This window comes from Chinchilla lanigera, unplaced genomic scaffold (genome assembly GCF_000276665.1).
Source record: "Chinchilla lanigera isolate Chin_1 unplaced genomic scaffold, ChiLan1.0 scaffold00022, whole genome shotgun sequence".
NCBI classification, from domain to species: domain Eukaryota; kingdom Metazoa; phylum Chordata; class Mammalia; order Rodentia; family Chinchillidae; genus Chinchilla; species Chinchilla lanigera.
The window spans coordinates 24,149,051-24,169,575 of record NW_004955423.1 but is presented as its reverse complement, the minus strand read 5'-3'; the positions used below and the strand labels follow the sequence as shown (position 1 = coordinate 24,169,575).

General features: G+C 38.9%; 1 protein-coding gene across 5 annotated transcripts in view; it reads left to right on the top strand.

Annotated features, from left to right (window-relative positions):
• Sgip1 (SH3-domain GRB2-like (endophilin) interacting protein 1) overlaps positions 1-14,175 on the top strand; it is a 197,766-nt gene extending 183,591 nt beyond the window's left edge. For all 5 annotated transcript variants that reach the window (XM_013514519.1, XM_013514518.1, XM_013514517.1 and 2 more), the window contains 6 exons: positions 3,044-3,199; positions 4,329-4,461; positions 9,387-9,589; positions 10,267-10,331; positions 10,910-11,074; positions 12,186-14,175. In XM_013514519.1, the coding sequence (XP_013369973.1) occupies positions 3,044-3,199; positions 4,329-4,461; positions 9,387-9,589; positions 10,267-10,331; positions 10,910-11,074; positions 12,186-12,208 (745 nt within the window). In that variant the 3' untranslated portion in view covers positions 12,209-14,175. The remainder of the gene's footprint in view (positions 1-3,043; positions 3,200-4,328; positions 4,462-9,386; positions 9,590-10,266; positions 10,332-10,909; positions 11,075-12,185) is intronic.
• Positions 14,176-20,525: the final 6,350 nt, after the last annotated feature.

Below are 20,525 nucleotides of genomic sequence, written 5' to 3'. Positions count from 1 at the left end.
TCATTCAACATATGCAAATCGATAAATGTAATATACCATATTACCAGAACCAAGGGCAAAAACCACAGGATCATCTGAACAGATGCAGGAAAAGCATCTGACGAAGTCCAACACCCATTCATTATTTGAAACACTGAAAATTGAAATAGATGATTTTTATCTCAATCTGATAAAACCCATCTATGACAAACCAATAGCCAACATCATACTAAACAGACAAAAAACCAAAAGCTTTCACTCTAAAATCAGGAACAAGGCAAGGATGTCCACTGTCAACACTCTTTTTCAATATAGTTCTGGAAATACTAGCCAGAGCAATTAGACAAGAGAAAGAAATAAAAGGAATAAAGATAGGAAAAGAAGTTAAATTATCATTATTTGCAGATGACATGATACTCCACCAAGAGATTTCTAGATTTAATAACATATTCATTTGCATAGCTGGATACAAAGTCAATACTCAAAAATCAATAGTTTTCCTGTACACAAGTAAGAAACTCACTGAGAGAGAAATTAGGGAAACCATACCTTTTACAATAACATCAAAAAAATTGAAATACCTAGGGATCAGTCTAACAAAGGAAGTAAAGGATCTCTCCATTGAAAACTACAGTACTCTGAAAGAGGAGATTGAAGAGGCTATCAGAAAATAGAAAGATATCCCTTGTTCTTGGATAGGAAGAATTAATATAGTGAAAATGGCCATACTTCCAAAATTGCTATACAGATTTAATGCAATCCCAATCAAAATTCAACAGTATAGCACACAAAATTAGAGAAAACAATCCTAAAATTCATTTGGAACCAGAAGAGACCTAGAATAGCAAAGGCAATTCTGGGCAACAGGGGCAAGGCAGGGGGCATCACAACCCCTCACTTGAAATTATACTACAAAGCTACTGTGATAAAATTAGCATGGTACTTGAAAAAAATTTTTTTAAAGACCTGAAAATCAGTGGAACAGACTAGAAGATGCAGGAACAACTCTAGACATACTCAGCCACCTTATCTGTGACAAAAGCGCCAAATACATTCACTAAAAAAAAGAACACCTTTTTAATAAAGGGTGCTGGAAAAATTGGCTTTCTACATGCTGAAGATTAAAATTAGACCCGTATCTTTCACTATGCACTAAACTAAAATCAAAATGGGTCAAAGACCTAAATATTAAAACAGAAACACTAAATCTGCTGGAAGATAAAATAGGCAGGACTCTTGAAGACATTGGTGTAAGCAAAGACTTTAATCAACAAAATCCAGACCACAGGGAAGTAATGCAAAGAATCAACAACTGGGATCTTATTTTGTTAAAAAGCTTTTGCACAGCAAGAGAAATCACCAACAGAGTAAAAAGACAACCCACAGTGTGGGAAAAAAAATTTGCCAGCTCTTCCCCTGACAAAGGAGTACTTTAGAATACATAAAGAACTGAAAAAAAAATCAGACTCCAAAAATTTAAAGACCCAATCCAAAAATGGGCATCTGAAATGAATAGACACTTCTCTGAGGAGGAAGTAGAAACAGCAAATAAATTCATGAAAACATGTTCAACATCACTGGTCATTCAAGAATTGCAAATTAAAATGACACTGACATTCCGTCTCACTCCAAAAAGGCTATCATCCAGAAATTAGCCAGCAACAAATGCCAGCAGGCCTGTGGGGAAAAAGGAAGTCTTCTCCATTGTCGGTGGGAATGTTGACTGGTGCAACAACTGTGGAAATCAGTGTGGAGCTTCCTCAAAAAACTAGAACAACAGGTTCCTCAGCTATTCTTCTTCTTGCTACCTTCCTGAGAGAATTAAAAATATCATATCACACACTCATATTTATAGTGGCATAGTTTGTAATAACCAAATCTTGGAAACAGCCCAAATACCCATCAACTGATGAATGGATAAAGAATAGGAGGGGTTTTTTTTAAATATAATGTAGTACTACTCTGTCATAAAGAAGGATAAGCTTGAGACATTTCTAGCTAACAGACAGACCTAGAGGCCATACTCTTCAGTGAAATAAACCATACATACATGCATAAATATCACGTTATCTCTCTGGTATAAGAAACTGAAAGTGTAAATAAGGACCAGATGTATAACAGATACTGTGAAATAGGAAGAAAATGTCCAAATTGGAAGGAGAACTACAGAGTGGGGAGGGAGAAGGAAAGAAAGGGGAAAGAAAAAAATAACAAGAAAAGCAGGAGAAAATGGAAACAAAGCTTTTGTAAATAGGGAGGGGAGGAGAGGTTCAAGGGAGGATGGAAGAATGGGGAAAAAAGAATCAAGTTATATCATGTGCAGGTGCAAATTCCCCGTGATGAATGTAATCATTATATATACCTAAAATGTACCAATAAATGTAATTAAAAGCATCGTAAGCATAGATGATTCTGCGTATGAAGACCTGACACCTTGCTTCCTGTAGCTCAAAACACATTCACTAAAGTAGTTTGGTGGCTGGTAAGCACAGCATGTGCAGACGTGTTAGAAATGATTTCACTGCTGGCCGTGGTGTGTAAAGGCTTGCCTTCTCCCACAGTGGTGCTGGCTTATAATCCAAGCACTCTGGGAAGCTCAGGCAAGAGGATCACAAGTGTGAGCCCAGCTTGCGCAGTTTAATGACTTAATAAGACCCTGTCTCAAAATAAAAAAAAAAAAATTTTAGAGGCTGGGGATGTCTCTCAATCTGAAGGTCCCGGGTTCAATTCCCAGTATTGGAGCAGGGGTGGGGTGCACTTGCCTTTTGTCTCTTGTTTTTTGGTTTTTTGTTTTTGTTTTTGTTTTATTTTTGTCTTTTTGAGACAGAGTCTCCCTATGCAGTTCAGGCTGGCCTTGAGTTCACTTTGTAGCCCAGGCTGGTCTCGAACTCGCTATGATCCTCCTGCCTCAGCTCCCTAGTGCTGGTATTACAGGCGTCGCCACCACGCCTGGCTCTCGTGTTGTTTTACACTGCTACACAACTCTCATCTTCTCACGACTGTTTTGATCCCAGCTGACTGACCTGGGTTTCCTCTCTTTCCTGTCCCATGTTTTGCTATCCAGATGTATCGTGAAGATTACTGGAGAGATGGTGTTGTCTTTCCCTGCCGGCATCACCAGACACTTTGCCAACAACCCATCCCCAGCTGCCCTGACTTTCCGGGTGATAAATTTCAGCAGGTTAGAACATGTGCTGCCAAACCCCCAGCTTCTCTGCTGGTAAATATGACTTCGCATACATTTTTAGAGCTTTGGGTGGCTTAGCACTTTGTATTTGCGTGAAGGGCGTACCCTAGCACTGTAGCTAACAGAGTAGATTCAGGCATAAAACTTTAACCAGCCGTTAACGTTTCCATGGGTGACTGTGTGTGTGAGTAGCTGCCTATGTATAGTTTAATAGCCAACTAGTTAAACTGGTTAAAGAGGATTTAAAGTCATAAAACCTGTATTAGTGACAATTTATTCATTATGTTAATGATCAGTAGACAGTGCATAGGGATGGTGGGTGATGAACCAAAAAAATAGGAAATTCTTCCTGTTGTATTAGCACCTTTTTAAACTTAATAATGTTTGAATGGTAAGCGCCTCTTCACATGAGCTTGAAAATCTTTTCTGTGAAAGATAATTTCATTTGAACAGTAATTGTTTCGATGGAATTTTACATGTATAACGTCAAAGAATCTCAAGCATATTTGTTTAAATAAATATATTTTTTAACATTTTCTATTAAACCTGAAATGAGTCTCCAGTATACATTTATATATGCTCAGCCAGATATTTATACATACAGGACATTGAATAGATCAACTATGTCAAATTACTTCTCTGCAAACAGAAGTCATTCTTGATGTCCTCCTTTCTGGCAAGTCCTGATATTTCATCTAAAGATCTCCCTCTACAGTGGCCACTGTACTTTACTAAAACTTCACTTGTAAAGGGGCCACTGTCACTTTGCTGGACCACAGCAATTGCTCGCCTCCCTGAACCCAGTTTTGCCATGCTTGGCAATGTTTTTACAGCCAGGTGACCTTTCATGAGACCCCTCGGGATGTCTTTGGGTCACTAAGTTTGCTTTAAAAAATAATTCACTCTTTGAAGCAGTCATTTACCATCAATACTGATTAATAGAAATGGCTACTCACTGAGATTTACAGCAATATATGTATATTAATCTGTTAATAGAACACCATTTAAACTGTTTGTACTAAAGCCGTAATGCTGTGAATACTATAATTTTACCAGTTGTCAAGATGGACATAGAACTCAGACAGATACTTGCTAAGGTGTTTCTTTTGTAGATGATATTGGTTATGATGCTACTCAACTATCTTTCTTCCCAATTGAATAGCGATAACACACAAAACGATGCCAACACCAAGGAATTCTGGGTAAACATGCCAAACTTGATGACTCATCTAAAAAAAGTATCTGAACAAAAGCCCCAGGCCACCTATTATAATGTGGACATGCTCAAATATCAGGTAAGCCTATTTATGCGGTCAAGGTGTCTCTTTCACAGTACAAGTTTATATTCTATATGACCTCGTATTGCGTGAAAGTAAGTAAAGTAACATTCCTTTCAATATTATACAAAAGCTATAATTACAAGAAAAGAGAAGCTTGAAAGGACTATTTGAGGAATGGTGACAAGGGTATTCACACATATTCTTAGTTTAAACTTACAAGTGAAGTATTTTTATTTAAAAAGAGCAGAAATATGCCACAAAAAAATGAAGTTGCCAAAAATTATACCCACTAAAATTGTACTTTTACAATAGATCCCTGTCCTATTGCTAAGGCCATTAGTGTATTAGCTCTCCCGTTGCTGAGATGCTATAGTGACGCCCATGACTTAGAGGAGGAGGTGTACCCAGACACAGCCAACAGAACGCACCAATTCAGCACTAGCATCTGTTCACGAGCTCCCCAGTAACTCAGAAGTGCAGTCGTGTTTGAGATGTGCTGGTTTCTACTACAATCCAGCTTGCTGTATTAGTTTTTCAAGCACAAAACTAATAGAACATCTTTGATCACAAAATTACTACCCACTAACTATGGCCTAGGAGGGCAGGGAATGCACTCAGAGTACAGCACTTACCTAGAATGCACAAGGCCCTGGTTCCAGCCCACAAACCGTGACCCCAGGAATCAGGTGGCTGGAGTGAGTGAGGTACCGGGGTCCATGGAGCCTTATTTGAAACAGGCTTCTTTACTAGATCACTAATACTTTCAGGTAAGGACAACTGCGGACACAGAGAGTTCTCAAACACAATACTGTGTTGTACCAAACGTTCTCTTGATATTGAATTACTTCTTAACATTAAGTTATATTAGAACTGCTTTCTAGGACGATTGCACTAGAAAAACCCACATTGTTTACTTTGAATCATTTGAAATAAGAGGTGTTGGATTAGTGCTAGTGATAGTAAATCCTGATATGTGAGCCACTTTGGGTTAAGAAACACCTAGCAAACAAATACTGCTACTGAATTAGTGCTTAATAGAGATATGCAAATATATATTAACAAATATATACTTATATATAAATGTATATTAAGTAAACATGGAAACTAGTAGATGTGTATCTTCACTCTGACACTCCAGAGAATTTTGTTTATTTGGCTCAGTATATGACTCAGGTGTCTGCATTTTTTATATGTTCCCTGAGTGATTCTAAAACATTCTATGCTTTAAAAAAACATTTAATGTACTGTAAAGAAACGATTGACTGTGACCTACCCCTAGGATGGTACATTTTACAAAAATGCAAACAAATATAGCATATTTCCTATAAGAATGATATCATTTAAACTTTGGACATTATAGATAATATATAACTAAGGAACATAACGTGTCATACATTCATCACTTTATAATTAAAATATGATAGAACATGAATTTTAAAAATTTTCTCCCAAACTTGTTAGGTGGCTCTTGAAGCTTGTGAAAGAAATGAAAAGGAGTGAAAAGGGGAATCTCGCAGCGGAACTTTTCCCTGCACGACAGGTTAAATGTCAGGGTTCCCTTGTGCTTCTCGTGTCCAAGTGTGAAGATAAAATTGGGGTCATTTTCCTTCATGAATTCTAACTACAAGCACTGCATTTGCATTTACATTTTTATTTCAGATTTATTTGTATTTTTTTATTTGAAAGAGAAAGTAACAAAAACAAAGACATAAACAAAACAACATAAAAACAATAAAAATGATACAGAATTTCAAAACAAGGTGATAGGAAATGAACAATTGTTGTCATATTACATATTGTTATCTTCAGAGTGATTACTCAGATAACCAGGTCTAGGCATGTAAGATTCATCAAACAATTACACGATAGCTGTTCCTTTCAATAAACCCTTAGAACTTAGTAGTTACCTAAGCTAATTACCTTAGCTATCTTGTGTGTGTATATATACGTTTTTCCTTCATTCTTTTTTCTTTTTTTCCCTTTTACCTCACCCCAGCTGTTCTTCCTTTTTGAGCAGTTTCCTTCCCTTTCACAATGTCTATCTTTCAGATCTTACTTACTCTCTCAGGTTCTTATACTAGGGAGGCAATACGATGTTTACACATGTGGGTGTGATTTGTTTCACTTATGAGTATGGTTTCTAGTTGCATCCATTTATCTATAGAAGCCTCTAGTTTATCTTTCTTTATGGCTGAGTAATACTCCATTATATAAAAATACCACATCTTTTTTATCCATTCCTTGGTGGATGGATGTTTGGATTGTTTCCAAGATTTAGCTATGATGAATTGTGCTGCTATAAACATGGGTGCACATATATTGCTGTGATATGATGTTTTCAGTTCTTCTGGAAAAATATCCAGAAGGGAAATAGCTGGGTTGAATGGACCTCCAATCCCAGTTTACTGGGGAATCTCCAGACTGATTTCCACAGTGGTTGCACCAATCTACAGTCCCACCAACCATGGAGAAGGGTTCCGTTTTCCTCACAATCTCCTCCAGCATTTGTTATGGGTTGATTTCTTGATGGTAGCCATTCTTTCTGGGGTGAGAAGGAATCTCAGTGTTGTTATAATTTGCATTTTTCAAATGACTAATGATGTTGAACATTTTTTCATGTATTTATTTGCCATTTGTATTTCTTCATCTGAGAATTATGTATTCAACTCAGGTGCCCAATTTTAGATTGGGCCTTTGAATTTTGGGGGCCTTATTATTTTTCAATTCTTTATATGTTCTAGATAGGAGTTCTCTATCTGAGGGAGAGTTGGCTAAAAATTTTTCCCAATTTGTGGGTTTTCTGTTTACTCTGTTGGTGATTTCTTTTGATGTGCAAAAACTTCTCAATAAGATGAGATCCCAGTTGTTAATTCTTTGAAATATTTCCTGTGCAGTTTGGTTTTTGTTCATGAACTCTCTGCCTACCCCTATGTCATCAAGATTTTTACCTACTTTCTCTTCCAGTAGATTTAGTGTTTCTGTTTCATACTTAGATCTTTAATCCATTTTGACTTTAGTTTGGTGCATGGTGATAGATATGGATCTAGTTCTAGTCTTCGGCATGTGGAGAGCCAGTTTTTCCAGCATCATTTATTAAAGAGGCTGTCTTTCTTCCACTGAACTTGTTTGGCCCCTTTGTCAAAGATAAGGTAGCTGAGTGTGTTTGTGGTTATAGCTGCATCGTCTAGTCTGTTCCATTGATCCTCAGGTCTGTTTTGTTGCCAATAAGATGCTAATGTTATCACAATAGCTTTGTAGTATAATTTCAAGTCAGGGATTGTGATGCCTCCTGCCTTGCCTTTGTTGCCCAGAACTTATTTTGCTGTTTTGGGTCTCTTCTGGTTCCAGATGAATTTTAGGAATGTTTTTGCTAGATCTGTAACATATACTAATGGTATTTTGATAGGGATTGCATCAAATCAGATTTATTTTTAAATTGTGAGAACTTTTAAATCCTATGGAGTTTAGTTTGTGGGTTTGTTTTTAAGTGAGCCTAGAAAGTAGCTAATTCTTTGACAGCAGTATGAGCTTTGTGCAAACTATCAAGTGCAGGTGAGCCCTGAATTCAGTAGATTTCCTGAAGGCCCCTGACCTTGGGCATTTAATGGTCCAAACCCTCAGCTTCCTCAGCTGCAGACGAGGGTAATAACGGCATCTCCCTAGCTACATCCCAGGCTGCTGTAAGAGACAGTAGCCGAGTATATTGCCAAGCGCTGTGGGACGTGCAAGAAGCCCTAGTCCTGCCCTGATTTTTAAGTGTGCTCTGAAGAATCCCCTTTGTTAGTATTCAGTTGTTTTTCAGCAATGACAGCAGTTGGGAGTGGGGCACAACTAGCATTTGGGGCAGCTTCCCTGAAGTCTAGGCATGTGCACTTCTGGCCACCTCCCAGCAATGAGGAAAACCAAAAACTCCCCCTTGACCTCTGCCAAAGGCACCAGCGTGGGTAGAGGAAGTGTTGTGCTGAGTAGGCAGGACAGAAAATCATCAGTAAGGAAAGATGGAACACATCTGCAGAAAGGACTGTGCTTCTGACAGCATTTAAAGTTTAAAAGCCGTTGTAATGATCAGCTGGCTGTAGTTGGAATCAGAAGTCCTATCTCTCATCTTCTAAACAAACCCATTCCAGACTGGTTTCCACAGCAACCAGGCCCGCCTGGAGAGCGCATCCCGGGGGCGACTGTGTGCGGTCATCTCCTAGGGAGTGATGTGTGTTCTCCAAAACAAAAACATGAGCCCCATGCATAAAAATCCCAGGACAAACGCACCACTCACACAGTCCCTACGGTGTACATGAACATTTCAGAGCAGAACTTCTTAGAGGTCTATGCACCATTCAGTGAACAATCAAGAAATTATAACTGGATTGTTCCCTTATGTCTTCTCATAAGATGAAATTCGTTGATTCTCCTAACTTAGCTTTTCCTTGGCCTAACTCACTTGCAAACGGGTCGAACTGCAATGCAACACTTCCATGTAGAGGAGCTGGGTTCAAGTCCTCACCTTGGCAAATCACAAAGGAATAGAAAGAGCCTGTTGGTTTGTTGTGAAGAGCAAAAATGGCAAGCATACTACTAAGTGACATTTATTAAAACCTCAGTTCCTTGCTGGGTGTTAGGCTCTGTGAAGTTTGATCTCTTTCCATCTTCCTCGCCAGCCGGTGGGTAAAGATTATTGTTTCAATTCCCATTTGGCAGAGGAGGGAATACCTGAGGCTCAGAGGGCTTTGGTGGCCCGTCCAAGGCCACTCAGCGACCTCCTGTAGAAGACCCGGCTCTCTTTCTCCCATGGGCTCTTCCCCGAGCTCACTGGTAAATCACAAACACAAACATGAGAACACTGCGCTACTGAGACCACTCTTTTGGGAGACAACCGCAGCTCCTGGTTCCGTTGCAGATCAAAGGTCGCACCTTACGTGTCCTCTTTCCTGTCGTTTGACAAGGTGTCAGCACAGGGCATTCAGTCCACTCCCCTGAACCTGGCCGTGAACTGGCGGTGTGAACCTGCCAGCACTGACCTGCGCATCGACTACAAGTACAACTCAGACGCCATGGCCACTGCGGTGGCCCTCAATAACGTGCAGTTCCTGGTCCCTGTAGACGGCGGTGTGACCAAGCTCCAGGCTGTGCTCCCGCCAGCCGTGTGGTAAGAAGGGCTCCTCTGGGGATGGAACCAGGCTCTTCACACCGAGCTACCTCCCCACCCATTTGTGTGTTTTGTTCTGAGACAGGTTCTCATTATATCACTAAGTTGCGCAAGTTGGGCCCAAACTTGGGGGGCAAGGCTTCTTAACACGGGTGTTTCCATTGGGCTCGGCGGCGGCTTCTGTGAGCGGCTCCAGGCAGGAGGCAGAAACTACTGTAGCTGTTTTGTTTTTGTCCTTTTAAAAAATATTTTTAAATTTAATTAGCATGTTTCCAGTTCATAACAATCGCACGCATCTTGGGGAGTTGGACCACAGACATAACGTGTCTTCATTCCGTTCATCCCCTTCCCCCCTTCGAACCCCTGATCTCCTCCCATCGGAGAAAGATCAGTCTTCCTGTTTCCTATTAATCCACTTCTGTTGTGCTCCGTAATTTATTTATATTGTAGGATTCCCATACAAGAGAAACCATGTGATAGTGAAGCTCGTGTGTCTGATTTATTTCACTTCACATCACGGCCTCAAGGTGCAGCCTTCCTACAAATGACTCGAGTTTACCCTTTTTTAATTTTTAAATAGCAGTTAAACTTTTGCAGACTTATTTTTTAAAAAGTGGGCTTTATCTGGAAAAAATATAGAAAGCATCTAGGCAAGCCTTTGTCTGTTTTATTTTCAGGAATGCTGAACAACAAAGAATATTGTGGAAGATCCCTGATATCTCTCAGAAGTCAGAAAACGGAGGTGAGGGGGTGACAGGCTTGTTTTGTTTAATACGCAAAGCCAAAACTACTCATAGGTATCAGCCAGCTAGGAACCAAAATACATGCAGTACTAAAAACAAGCAGAGTACTTGATGACTCCACTTTTACATTTAGGTATTTCAACCAATGAAAGCAAAGAATCCTCCAATGACATCCTCGTCCCCTTTTCCTAGCAAGATTCACCCCGTGCAGGTGTCCCTTGGGCAGAGAAGAGCGATACTGTCTCCCTCTGCTCCCAGACCCCTGCGTAGAGTACATGTCATTCACTTCCCCCTGACATAACCTTAGGCTTGAAAGTACAGGGCCCTCCGTACGGCACACCCCCAAATTTTGAAGAATTGTTTTGCTGAATTACACTTTATCAGTGTGCAGAGAGAATTTCTCATGGTAGTCAATGATATATTTTCCTTATCACTATTTCATCCCTGAAGAATTTATTATGTCATAGCAAGTCCAATTCCGTGTGTTAAGTTTTAAATATAATTTTCAGAATTGTATCCGGAATGTCACATTGACCATCATGTTGCTATAATACTCTTTTTTTTTTTTTTTCTCCAGGGGTGGGTTCTCTTTTGGCAAGATTTCAGTTGTCCGAAGGTCCGAGCAAACCTTCCCCATTGGTAGTGCAGTTCACCAGCGAAGGAAGCACTCTCTCCGGCTGTGACATTGAACTTGTGGGAGCAGGGTATCGGTTTTCACTCATCAAAAAGAGGTTTGCTGCAGGTACCTGGCTATCTCGAAATTCATTTGCAAAAATAAGGTTGCCTTAGCTCCTCTTCCCTGAGAAGGTATAGGTTGTGGTTTTCAGATCATCTTCCCCTCCCTTACCTTAAAACTCCATCCCACTTAGAAGGCAGACCAGTTGTTGAATGAAGTGTAAATACAACAATGAACTTAAAATCAGAAATCAAGAATTCTCTGGCTACTTCTTCTGCTGAGCTGAGCGGCCATTCCCACTATGTAGATGTGTGTTTGAGCTCAATGCAGTAAATTCTACTTTCATTACCTTGGCAAAGAAGACGCATGCTCTTGGCTTTTGGATTTGTCTCCCAGCTGAAAACTAAGAAAAAGAGACGTACATGCAAAATTTATTACATGTTTAAGGCAAGCGGGTATTAGACACCTTGAAAACCTGTTCTCCAAGAGGCCTGTATGGATTTTAGATGTGGCCAGCTTAACTGAGACCTGGGAGGGTCTACGTTTCATTTCAATAACAATCATAAGCATCTAGGCCCCAGATCGGACTGTTTGCCCATGAAATAGATGTGGCCTGACACAGGTTTTATTTGGTACAAATGAGAGTTCCTTTTAATGGGGGTAGGAGGTTCCCCAGCAATAGGTTGATTATGTTCGTCAGTGATTGGTATAAATCCAGGGGAGGACTGTTTTGTTTAGCAGTGTTGGGAATCCAACTGGGCAGGCGCTGCACCACTCAGCTGTCTCCCCAGTGCCTAAATCTTGTTTTGCATGACTGCTATACTGACGCAGTCGTTAATCCTATCCCTCTGACTCTCGACAATGGCCCGAATTGGAAAATAAATTATTTGAGCATGCTTCCTACCATAACTTAGATTCTCAAATGCAAGAATTAATGTTCCAACATATTCTCAGCGAAACCCAAATCTCTACAAATGACTGATCTCCTGAAGTCCAAAAAGGCATCTGGTTGATGTGGAAAACAAAAATTAGTAACCTTTATGTATTTTATATTAGTATGATACCCTCAAGTACATAGTAGGTGGCTCTAAGGGGGAGGGTGGAGGAATGGAAATGTTATTTATACAATAACCACATGGTCAAGCTAGCAGATAAACTGTTGCTGTTTCCTTTGCAGGAAAGTACTTGGCAGATAACTAATAAAATCTTTTGCAAGGATTTGAAGGAGTCAAATAATGCGGAACTGCTGTATGACAGACAGGTTTAACTCTGGCTGAACGAGAACTGACTCAGATCTGCACTTGGGAGGGGTCCACCTGCGAGTCCGTCACTTCGGGCAACGCTGGCCTTCACGCAGTACCATGGTGGCTGGTCCTACAGTATTTACTTCTAGGTGTAATATTGTTAATGGTTTTAAAATGTAATTATTGTATTTGTAAATTGTACTCATTCCAGTAAGGCAGTTAGACACTTGAGTTTTAGCATTTTACTATTCCTGAAGCGGATGTAATTTAAACTGTGGTATGTAAATTTAATAGTAGTACTGTCTGAATGGCACAATGCGTCCAGAGGTACACTGCATTTTGTCAATACATAAAATTTAAATCTAATGTTGATAGCTGTCAGAAAGGGGGTGCCACATACGAAAAAGCTTAAATGGAACCAGGAAGAAAAAAATTGCTTTTCTTCAGTCTAGTATCTTTTACTCTAGCGCTAAATAAAAATTCAATCTTCGAATGTTTAGTGGGTTAAATTCAGAAACTATTTCAGAGAAAAAAATTCAAAGGTTACAGCATATTCAAAGGAAAGCATTAATTACCACTTTTTAAAAAGCTTTTTTTTCAAACTGCAAATTTCATAAAAATGCAAACTGTAAACAGGGCCTCTTATTTTTATAACTTATGTAAAAAAGGGAAAGCACTTCATATTTAAAGTTTAAGTATATTAAATTGTAATCAAGACGAAAGATGTTGAAGTCTTAACCACTTCCCCCTCTCTCTACAGTTTAGCAAATGTGGAGATTGCTGAATAATCAGTCAGACTGAAACCAAAATCATGATTTTAAGATTTCAAGACTTTCCATAATTGAACTGGTTAACAACCTGTGCACAATTATTCTGAACAGGTAGTCTCTCCCCTCCTGCACAGGAGAAAGATACCTCAAGTCTTGCTCTTTACCCACAGGAATAAAAACATCAAGAATGAGTATCTTAGGGGGGAAAAAGTACTTTTTAGTATCCTATTTCAATCCAGGAGAATTTTAATTGCCATCATTTATGTATCATTTAGGAAGGAACAAACACAGTTTAAAATTGAAATTCTATTCACGTTATTGTGCAATAAATTTCCTGTTGGATAATTAAGAGTCATTGTATAAAAATACAAATCTCTTGTCATTCTTGGGGAATGAAGACAAGTGTTATCTAAGTCATTTCATTGTTGCACTATACAGTAAACATTGCAATTCCTCAGTCTGGGATTAGAGGGAGAACAACTTCAGCTGCCCCAGGTGTAAAACCTTCCCCCGTCACCACCCGAAAGCATTCGTCTTCCTTAAGTGGTGGGGCTTATTTTAAATACAACCAGCTTCACTTCTAGATTGTGTTATTCAGTCACTAAAATTAAGCTGTCACGTCTATCATTCCTTGCTAAATTTCATCTTCTATTCACTCAAATTAGATAAAGGATCTTTAGTTCCTTTAAATTTTGGAACGAAGTTAAATTTTTTTAAGTCTTCCTTTTGAAATGAGATTGTGACAGGCGATTGTTTATAGTGGAACTTTTTAAATTAATATTTGTACTCTTTTGTCAGTGCTAGCAAGAGTTCATGCCGGAAGGTAGGTTTTACCTTCCAGGGAGTCTTACGAGTCACACTCTTAATCGGCCCCCACAGCGCTCTGGTGCTGAAGTGTTTTCAACAGATTAATTAATATACTCATTTTAAGTAGAGACATTCAATTTGGTTTTGAAACCAAAATAGAAAATTGCAAAAAATAATTTACATCCCATGAAACCTGTGGAAATTTAGAACACAAAAACCAATAAAGGGTAAACAGCAGAAAACTGAGAATTATCCAGCATATGAATATAAACATGTGTTTTTAAGTAATCAGTTCATGAAAACATATTGAATACTAACAAAGCATATTAAAAATGTGTAAATATGACTGGTTCTCATGTCTTTCTCTTGATATATTATTTTATGTAGATTTAGATTGAATTGGTAGTTAAACACAAAGATGTTTTTTTTTTTTTTTTTTCAAAAAAATTTGTTAATATAAAAATGTAATTAAAAGTAGGTTTCAATAGTCTCTAACACTACTCAAATGTTTCCGGGAACTAAATTCAAAGCTATGAATAAATCCTATGAGCCCACAGCTGGTCTTTCTGAAACAGAATAGGAGTCAGTGATGTCGAGAAGTTCTAAAGCTGATAACCAGAACCTTACTAGGGAAGGCGTCCCTCCTGCTTGCTGAAAGTGGGTCATATCGTAACACATTGAGCTCGGCGGGAGAAGTTAGACCTGGAAGTTTTGTTTTGTTTTTAATTTTTGGGTTATAATCCCCTACTAAACTTATAGCTGCAGTGCTGTAGAATAAGAATTCATGCTCTGAAAAACTAGCCTTGTCCACGCCAGGGTATCATTTATCAAAAACCTGTCAAGTTAGGGTCCCTCTCAGGCCTGTGCTGAACAGGGCAGGCTACTCCAGATTCGGGTGATTCTCAGTGTCGGGGTTTAAAATAGAAAGAAACGATTCCAGATCACAAGAACATTATTTCCTGCAAATTATAACTTTAAAAAGCTCTGCTCTAGAAAGATATAAATGATATGACTTTATTTTGGCAACATGGAAAGTATGTTTTTCTCTTCAAATAAAGCCCATATTTTCATGAAATTTTTTAAAAGAAATTATTATCCATGACATGAATTTTATCATAATTGGAATTTACAATTACTAGGAATTAAGCTTTTAATTTTTTTAAAAAAGATCTATTTTCTACATATACAGTCCGCATGAAAATTCACTGTGTAGTAGTTGAGAATAGTTCACCTCTTAAGAAAGAATGACCGTATTTCAAGTGGTTTTGATTGAATATATGTATGAGAATATCTCAGGAGGCAAAATACACATATTCTTTTTTGTTTATATATATATATAGCTATATTTTTACTTGATCTCAATCTGCAAAGTACTTGAGCCATAATTACACACATTTCCATTTTAAACTCTGCTTTTCAAAGAAGCAGATAACTGTATCGCTCTACCCCTGACTGCTGCCGTGTGACCTTGCATAGTCACTGGCTTTCCTAGTCTCCCTCCTTACAGTGAGGAGGTGGGACTTCTAGCAGTTTTCAATCTTTTTGTAACAGGACTTTTTATAAATAAAATTGTACATACAATCCTGGAAGGCAAAACATCTCCAAGTAGTGAAGGAGCTTCTCTAGCAGTCTAATTTAAACACAATCACAACACGTAAAGGAGCTGTGAAGTGTCTTCCAACTCTGAAGTTTCACAACTATACTTCACTCAGATAAACACCTCCTAAGGCTTCATAAATAAATGTGTACACAAATCACAGTAATTGGCTAATACACAATAAACATGGCCATATACTTGAGTGGTTTTTTTTATTTGGTTTGTTTTTTTTTTTTTTTTTTGACAGAGAGAGAGAGAGGATCTCACTATATAGGTCAGGCTGGCCTGGACTATGTAGCCCAGGCTGGCCTTGGACTTGTGGCGATCCTCCTGCCTCAGCCTCCAGAGTGCTAGGATGACAGGCATACACCACCACACCCAGCCAGCTCATTTAATTCTTATAAAAATCCCAAAACTCTAAGAGCATAAGGACTACTTTTAATTCCTACTTACCTATAATGACATTGAGGCTCAGGCAGATTAATTAATTTGTCCCAAGTGACACGACAGCCAGTTGCCTGATTATCTTGACAGAAAAGAGTGATCTGTTTTGCTCTGTCTGTTCTGGGAAAAGCTCTATTTCATTTGACTGTCTTTATTCCATTTGAATGCCAAAGTGAAGGGCAAGATATGACACTGAAATGAGAATAATTCCAATAACAAAACTGTCAAAAAGCACCAGCGTTCCTCAAAGTATGATACGCAGACCACTTATATTCTCAAATAAGAGCCAATGATTTGGAGCAAGTCATGACTCTGTCCCTGGAGCCTAAAATGCAGTGGGTGTCAATCAATTTTATTAAACTAATTGGTCTCTAGGGATGGGACTTGGGAATATGATATTGATAAGCAGCCCAAATTTGAGAATCATCACCCTTATAAATGTCTAAGGTCTTTTTTAGTTCTGACATTGTATCAGATTTGAAGCATTAAATTCTAATTTGAATATCATTTTTATACTTTCATTCTGTCTACTGAACTTCCTTCAATCTTATAAGAATAAACAAAGATGGGACTCTTCCTCCCTAGGAAAATCCTCTTCTTTCTGCACTTTTTCTGTTCTCTGCTTCCCACAGTAGCCTGAAATGTGCTCTCTGGTTTGCATTTGCCTGTCCTTTCTTTAGTGTCCTCAAAGACCTGAAATAGTGGAAGGAACGCTGCACACTGTCCCTCATTCCCACTGTAAAGCTCTTTCTCTGAAAGGGACACCCAGACCTTGAACTTGTGAGCTGACTCCACTTATTTTGTAGGTTCTTGACCTTACAGGAACCTACTGACCTCACTCCAAGAGTTATCACCATCATTTTTGCATTTTTTTCAGAAAGAACCATGGGTTGTTGATTAAAGTTGAGAGATACACTACAACATGCAGACATCTACTGAAGGGATGAGTAGGTGTGTCTTCCTCTAAGCTTTTTCTTCCCTCAAAGAGTGCACATTTGAGCAAAATCCAAATCAGTCTAAATGGACTTATTTTGCCACTCACTGGATGTTCTGATAAGCAGTTTTGTAAAGAAGGAAAGCAGGATTTTTTAGTAACATTAAAATTGGGGTGGACTCTAAATATAGCTTTAAATCTTAATAGGTTTCCATGATATGACTCAGATTAAATTACTCAGACAAATGAGCAAATCAGTCCAAGTTACATTAGTGATAGAGCCTGAGTGACGGGCCAAGTCCCATCCTTCACTCAGGACGCTGCTGTCTGGAGGATTTATTGTATTTTCTCTGCTCTCTTAGGCCATTTTTAATGTTAAATTTCAGCCATGGAATATACAGAGGAAAATGAGATAGGAGTAAAGTGCTTAAAGTCCCCAAATAGATAAACAAATGACAAAACGCCGTTCTCCTGTTGTTCAGATGTTCTTCCATCCGCAGGATGGCAGGGTTGGATTTGAAATATCACACTGAAAACTAAGCCTCCTTGCTTGTGCAGTGTCACATTTTGGTATCTACTGAGTTGACCATGGGGAGACTTTGATTGATTGGCCCTCATGTTTAATATCTGATTTCTGTCCTAATGGGGTAACCTTACAAGAAAAACTCCACCTGGCTGATATTCACTATGGGTAACTGATTCTCTACTTTTGAAGTTATTTTTCCTTTGACTCATAGTATTTCTGATTTCCTTTTTCTATCCTCAAAGCAAGGCATCACCTGTTTTAAGTACATCTTCCACCTCATAAGAAAAGATGTTCCAATGAAAAGTAAATATATTTTAAGTGTCCCTTACTGGTATAAAGAAAATAAAGTTTATTGAGCTGTATTCAGCAATAGCACAATGTTTTCCGGTCCTGCTCAGGTCCACTAACTTGGGTAAATAATCAAATATTCAGTCTGAGAACAAACAGTTCTGTGCTGTCCTTCTCATTCTTGGACACTGGCAGGAAGTGTTCATGAGTTCATGAAACTGAGGAAGGGTACTCGATCAGGAAGCCTTCTTCCTAAGCACCCCTTGAAAACATTTTGGAAAATTTTCCTTTTAACACTAATTTATACATCTTTCAAGAACCTCAAATAATAGAATCAAGAATGCTTTGCAGAGATGTCACTAAGATTTTTTTTTTTACCTTTATGGGAATGCCTTCCCTTTCACATGAATTGCTGTTTTCACTGGTACCCCTTAGTGAATTTAACTTTATCATCTAAAATATGAAAGAAATGAATCCTTTTTAGTTTTTTAGTATTACCTTTACACCCCTGCCCGGCACACCTTGCCCTGTGCTTGTTAAAGATGTTCAAATTCTTGGCAGTCTGGAATGAATACTAGTATACAATCTTTGGTAATGGTTTGCTAAATAGCTTTAAGAAACTGCATCATTACGGATGAATGTAGGCAGTATTTTTACATAAGCTTGTTTAAAAATTGTACAAAAAACATGCTAGCTAATATTAAGAGCAGTGCAGCAGTGGGTACTGGGACTCTGCTACACCCTTCTAATGCACATGGGGGGGGTTGCTGATTTTACAAATTTTTCTTTTTTACATGAAATCGATATACTTCCTTTTAAAAAAATATCCAGATATTGTCTGTTACCAGAGAGTAAAGTGTACAGCTGAATCACTTTATGTTTCCCTAAATATAGCTCATTTTTTTATCTACTCAGAATTTGTGAATCTGTGGATAAATCATGAGCCACCCATAACTTCAAAATATTTCATTGAATGAGTATACCATATAAATGTTAATTCCATCCATTCCTTTTTATATTACCTTATTGACATTTTCTAGCAAAAAAAAAAATAGTGTTTTCATATATTATCATTTCTGGTAATATCTGTTTTAGATAATTCACCACGTGATTATCGCAGGGACCTCTGTCACAATATCCAAAGCCAGATGTTTTCCTCTCCCTGGAATTGCTAGGATGACACTTGTTACAGCCATGCTGGTTTTGCAGCTCAGCCCTTAGCTTCATGGTGAACAACCTGAAAGAGGTGCTCCTGTGGGATCCTCCTCCCCCTCCCGCCCCTCCTCTGCTTTCTCTCCCCTCCCCTGCCCCTCCCCCTTTCCTTCCAGGTCCCTTCCTCCCTTCCTCCTTTTCCTTCTCTGTCCTCCTCCCCTCTTCCTCTGTCCTTCTCTCTCTGTCCCTCTCCTCCCTCCCTAACCTCCCACATTCCTTTCTCACAACCTAAAACAAAGGGAATTGGAAAATTGCAGCGGAATAATTTTTCCTGAAGAAGCAGAGTGATGGTAACTCAATCCTATCTAGGAGCAGAGCATTACTACAGACCAAGCAGTAACTTACAGAGCTGGCTTTGTAAGCTGTCCGTCTGAACACCGCTGTGTTGTAATCTAAAAGAATTTTATTTTTAAAGATAATGAAATGCAGCCAACAAAGGAGAAAGCTGTGCCGTCCACGTGATCGTTGATTTGGTGGTAGTCTTTAGAGTTACCTACGACCAGTGTAGCAAAAATACGCTGAATTTCTTTGTGATCTTGTACTGAGTATATAATGTCACAAAATACCTCCTGCGTAAAATATTTATGAAAGGCATTGTGGGTTACAGTACTCAGGATGCATTTTCAGTTTAGTGAAACTGCTGCTGCCTTGAGTGTTACTCCTACACACCCACTTCAGTCCAGCTTCCCGACAGCCAGTACGCTCAGCCACGGAGGGCTCCGCTGGGTCTAAGCAACTCTCAGAGATCCAGCGCGGCCATGAAGGTTTGCTTCCTCCACGGGTAAAGACGTAGACAGGGAGCTTTGACTTGTGGAAGGGAATCATAAAATCATCTTAATGTGACTTGCCTTATAAGTTAGGAAAAGTGTGGATATCACATTTCTGTAAATAATGATTTTTATAAAAGTCTTTTCCTTCATGATTTTCCCAATCACCCATTTCACAAAATCTCGAATATGCAAGTCTTTATCATGACACATTTCTGCAGATAGGGTCCCCATTTTGAATCAAGTTGAATCCTACATGTGAGTAAGTTGTTATTGAAATGTGCTTTTTTTTTTCTGGAAAATAAATGAAAATAAATCAAGTTGTGAACCTCTTTTATTGCCAGCCTCTTAAATGTTGATCTCCGTTTCTGGGAAATGTCATTGCCTATTTGTGGGTTGGAGGAGAGGGTACATCAAAGGTCTGGCAAAGGTCAAGGACTTCAGAGCAGAAGAAACCCCAGCTCATAACCAGCTATAGATCTGAGGGAGCCGGTGACACAATGGTCCTCCATTTCTTCATCTTAAAAAAATTTGAATCTTCAGCATCACGTGCCTTGTCCTGTGTGAGAAACCCGAAGTATAAATAAAGGACGAAGTAGGTCACAGGAAATAGTGCAAAGAGCTTTTGCAAAGGGAAGGCATCCCACAGAAGGAAGAAGGGGCAAAGGCAGAGAGGAAAGGGACACAAAATGAATTAAGGTGTGGCGTGTTGTGTGCCAGCTCCCCACCCTGGCTGCAGCCCTTATGTACTGCAAACACTTACTAATGCAAAATAAAAATGTTCCAAGGTGAAAATAAAACTAAAATGGAAATACACAGTAATGCACCAAAAAGTTTTTTAAAATTTGAATAACATGATCCCCAAAGCATGGAGTCATTAGTCCATGACATGAGAGCATTTAATCAGTGTCTTAGCAGTTCCTAGCTA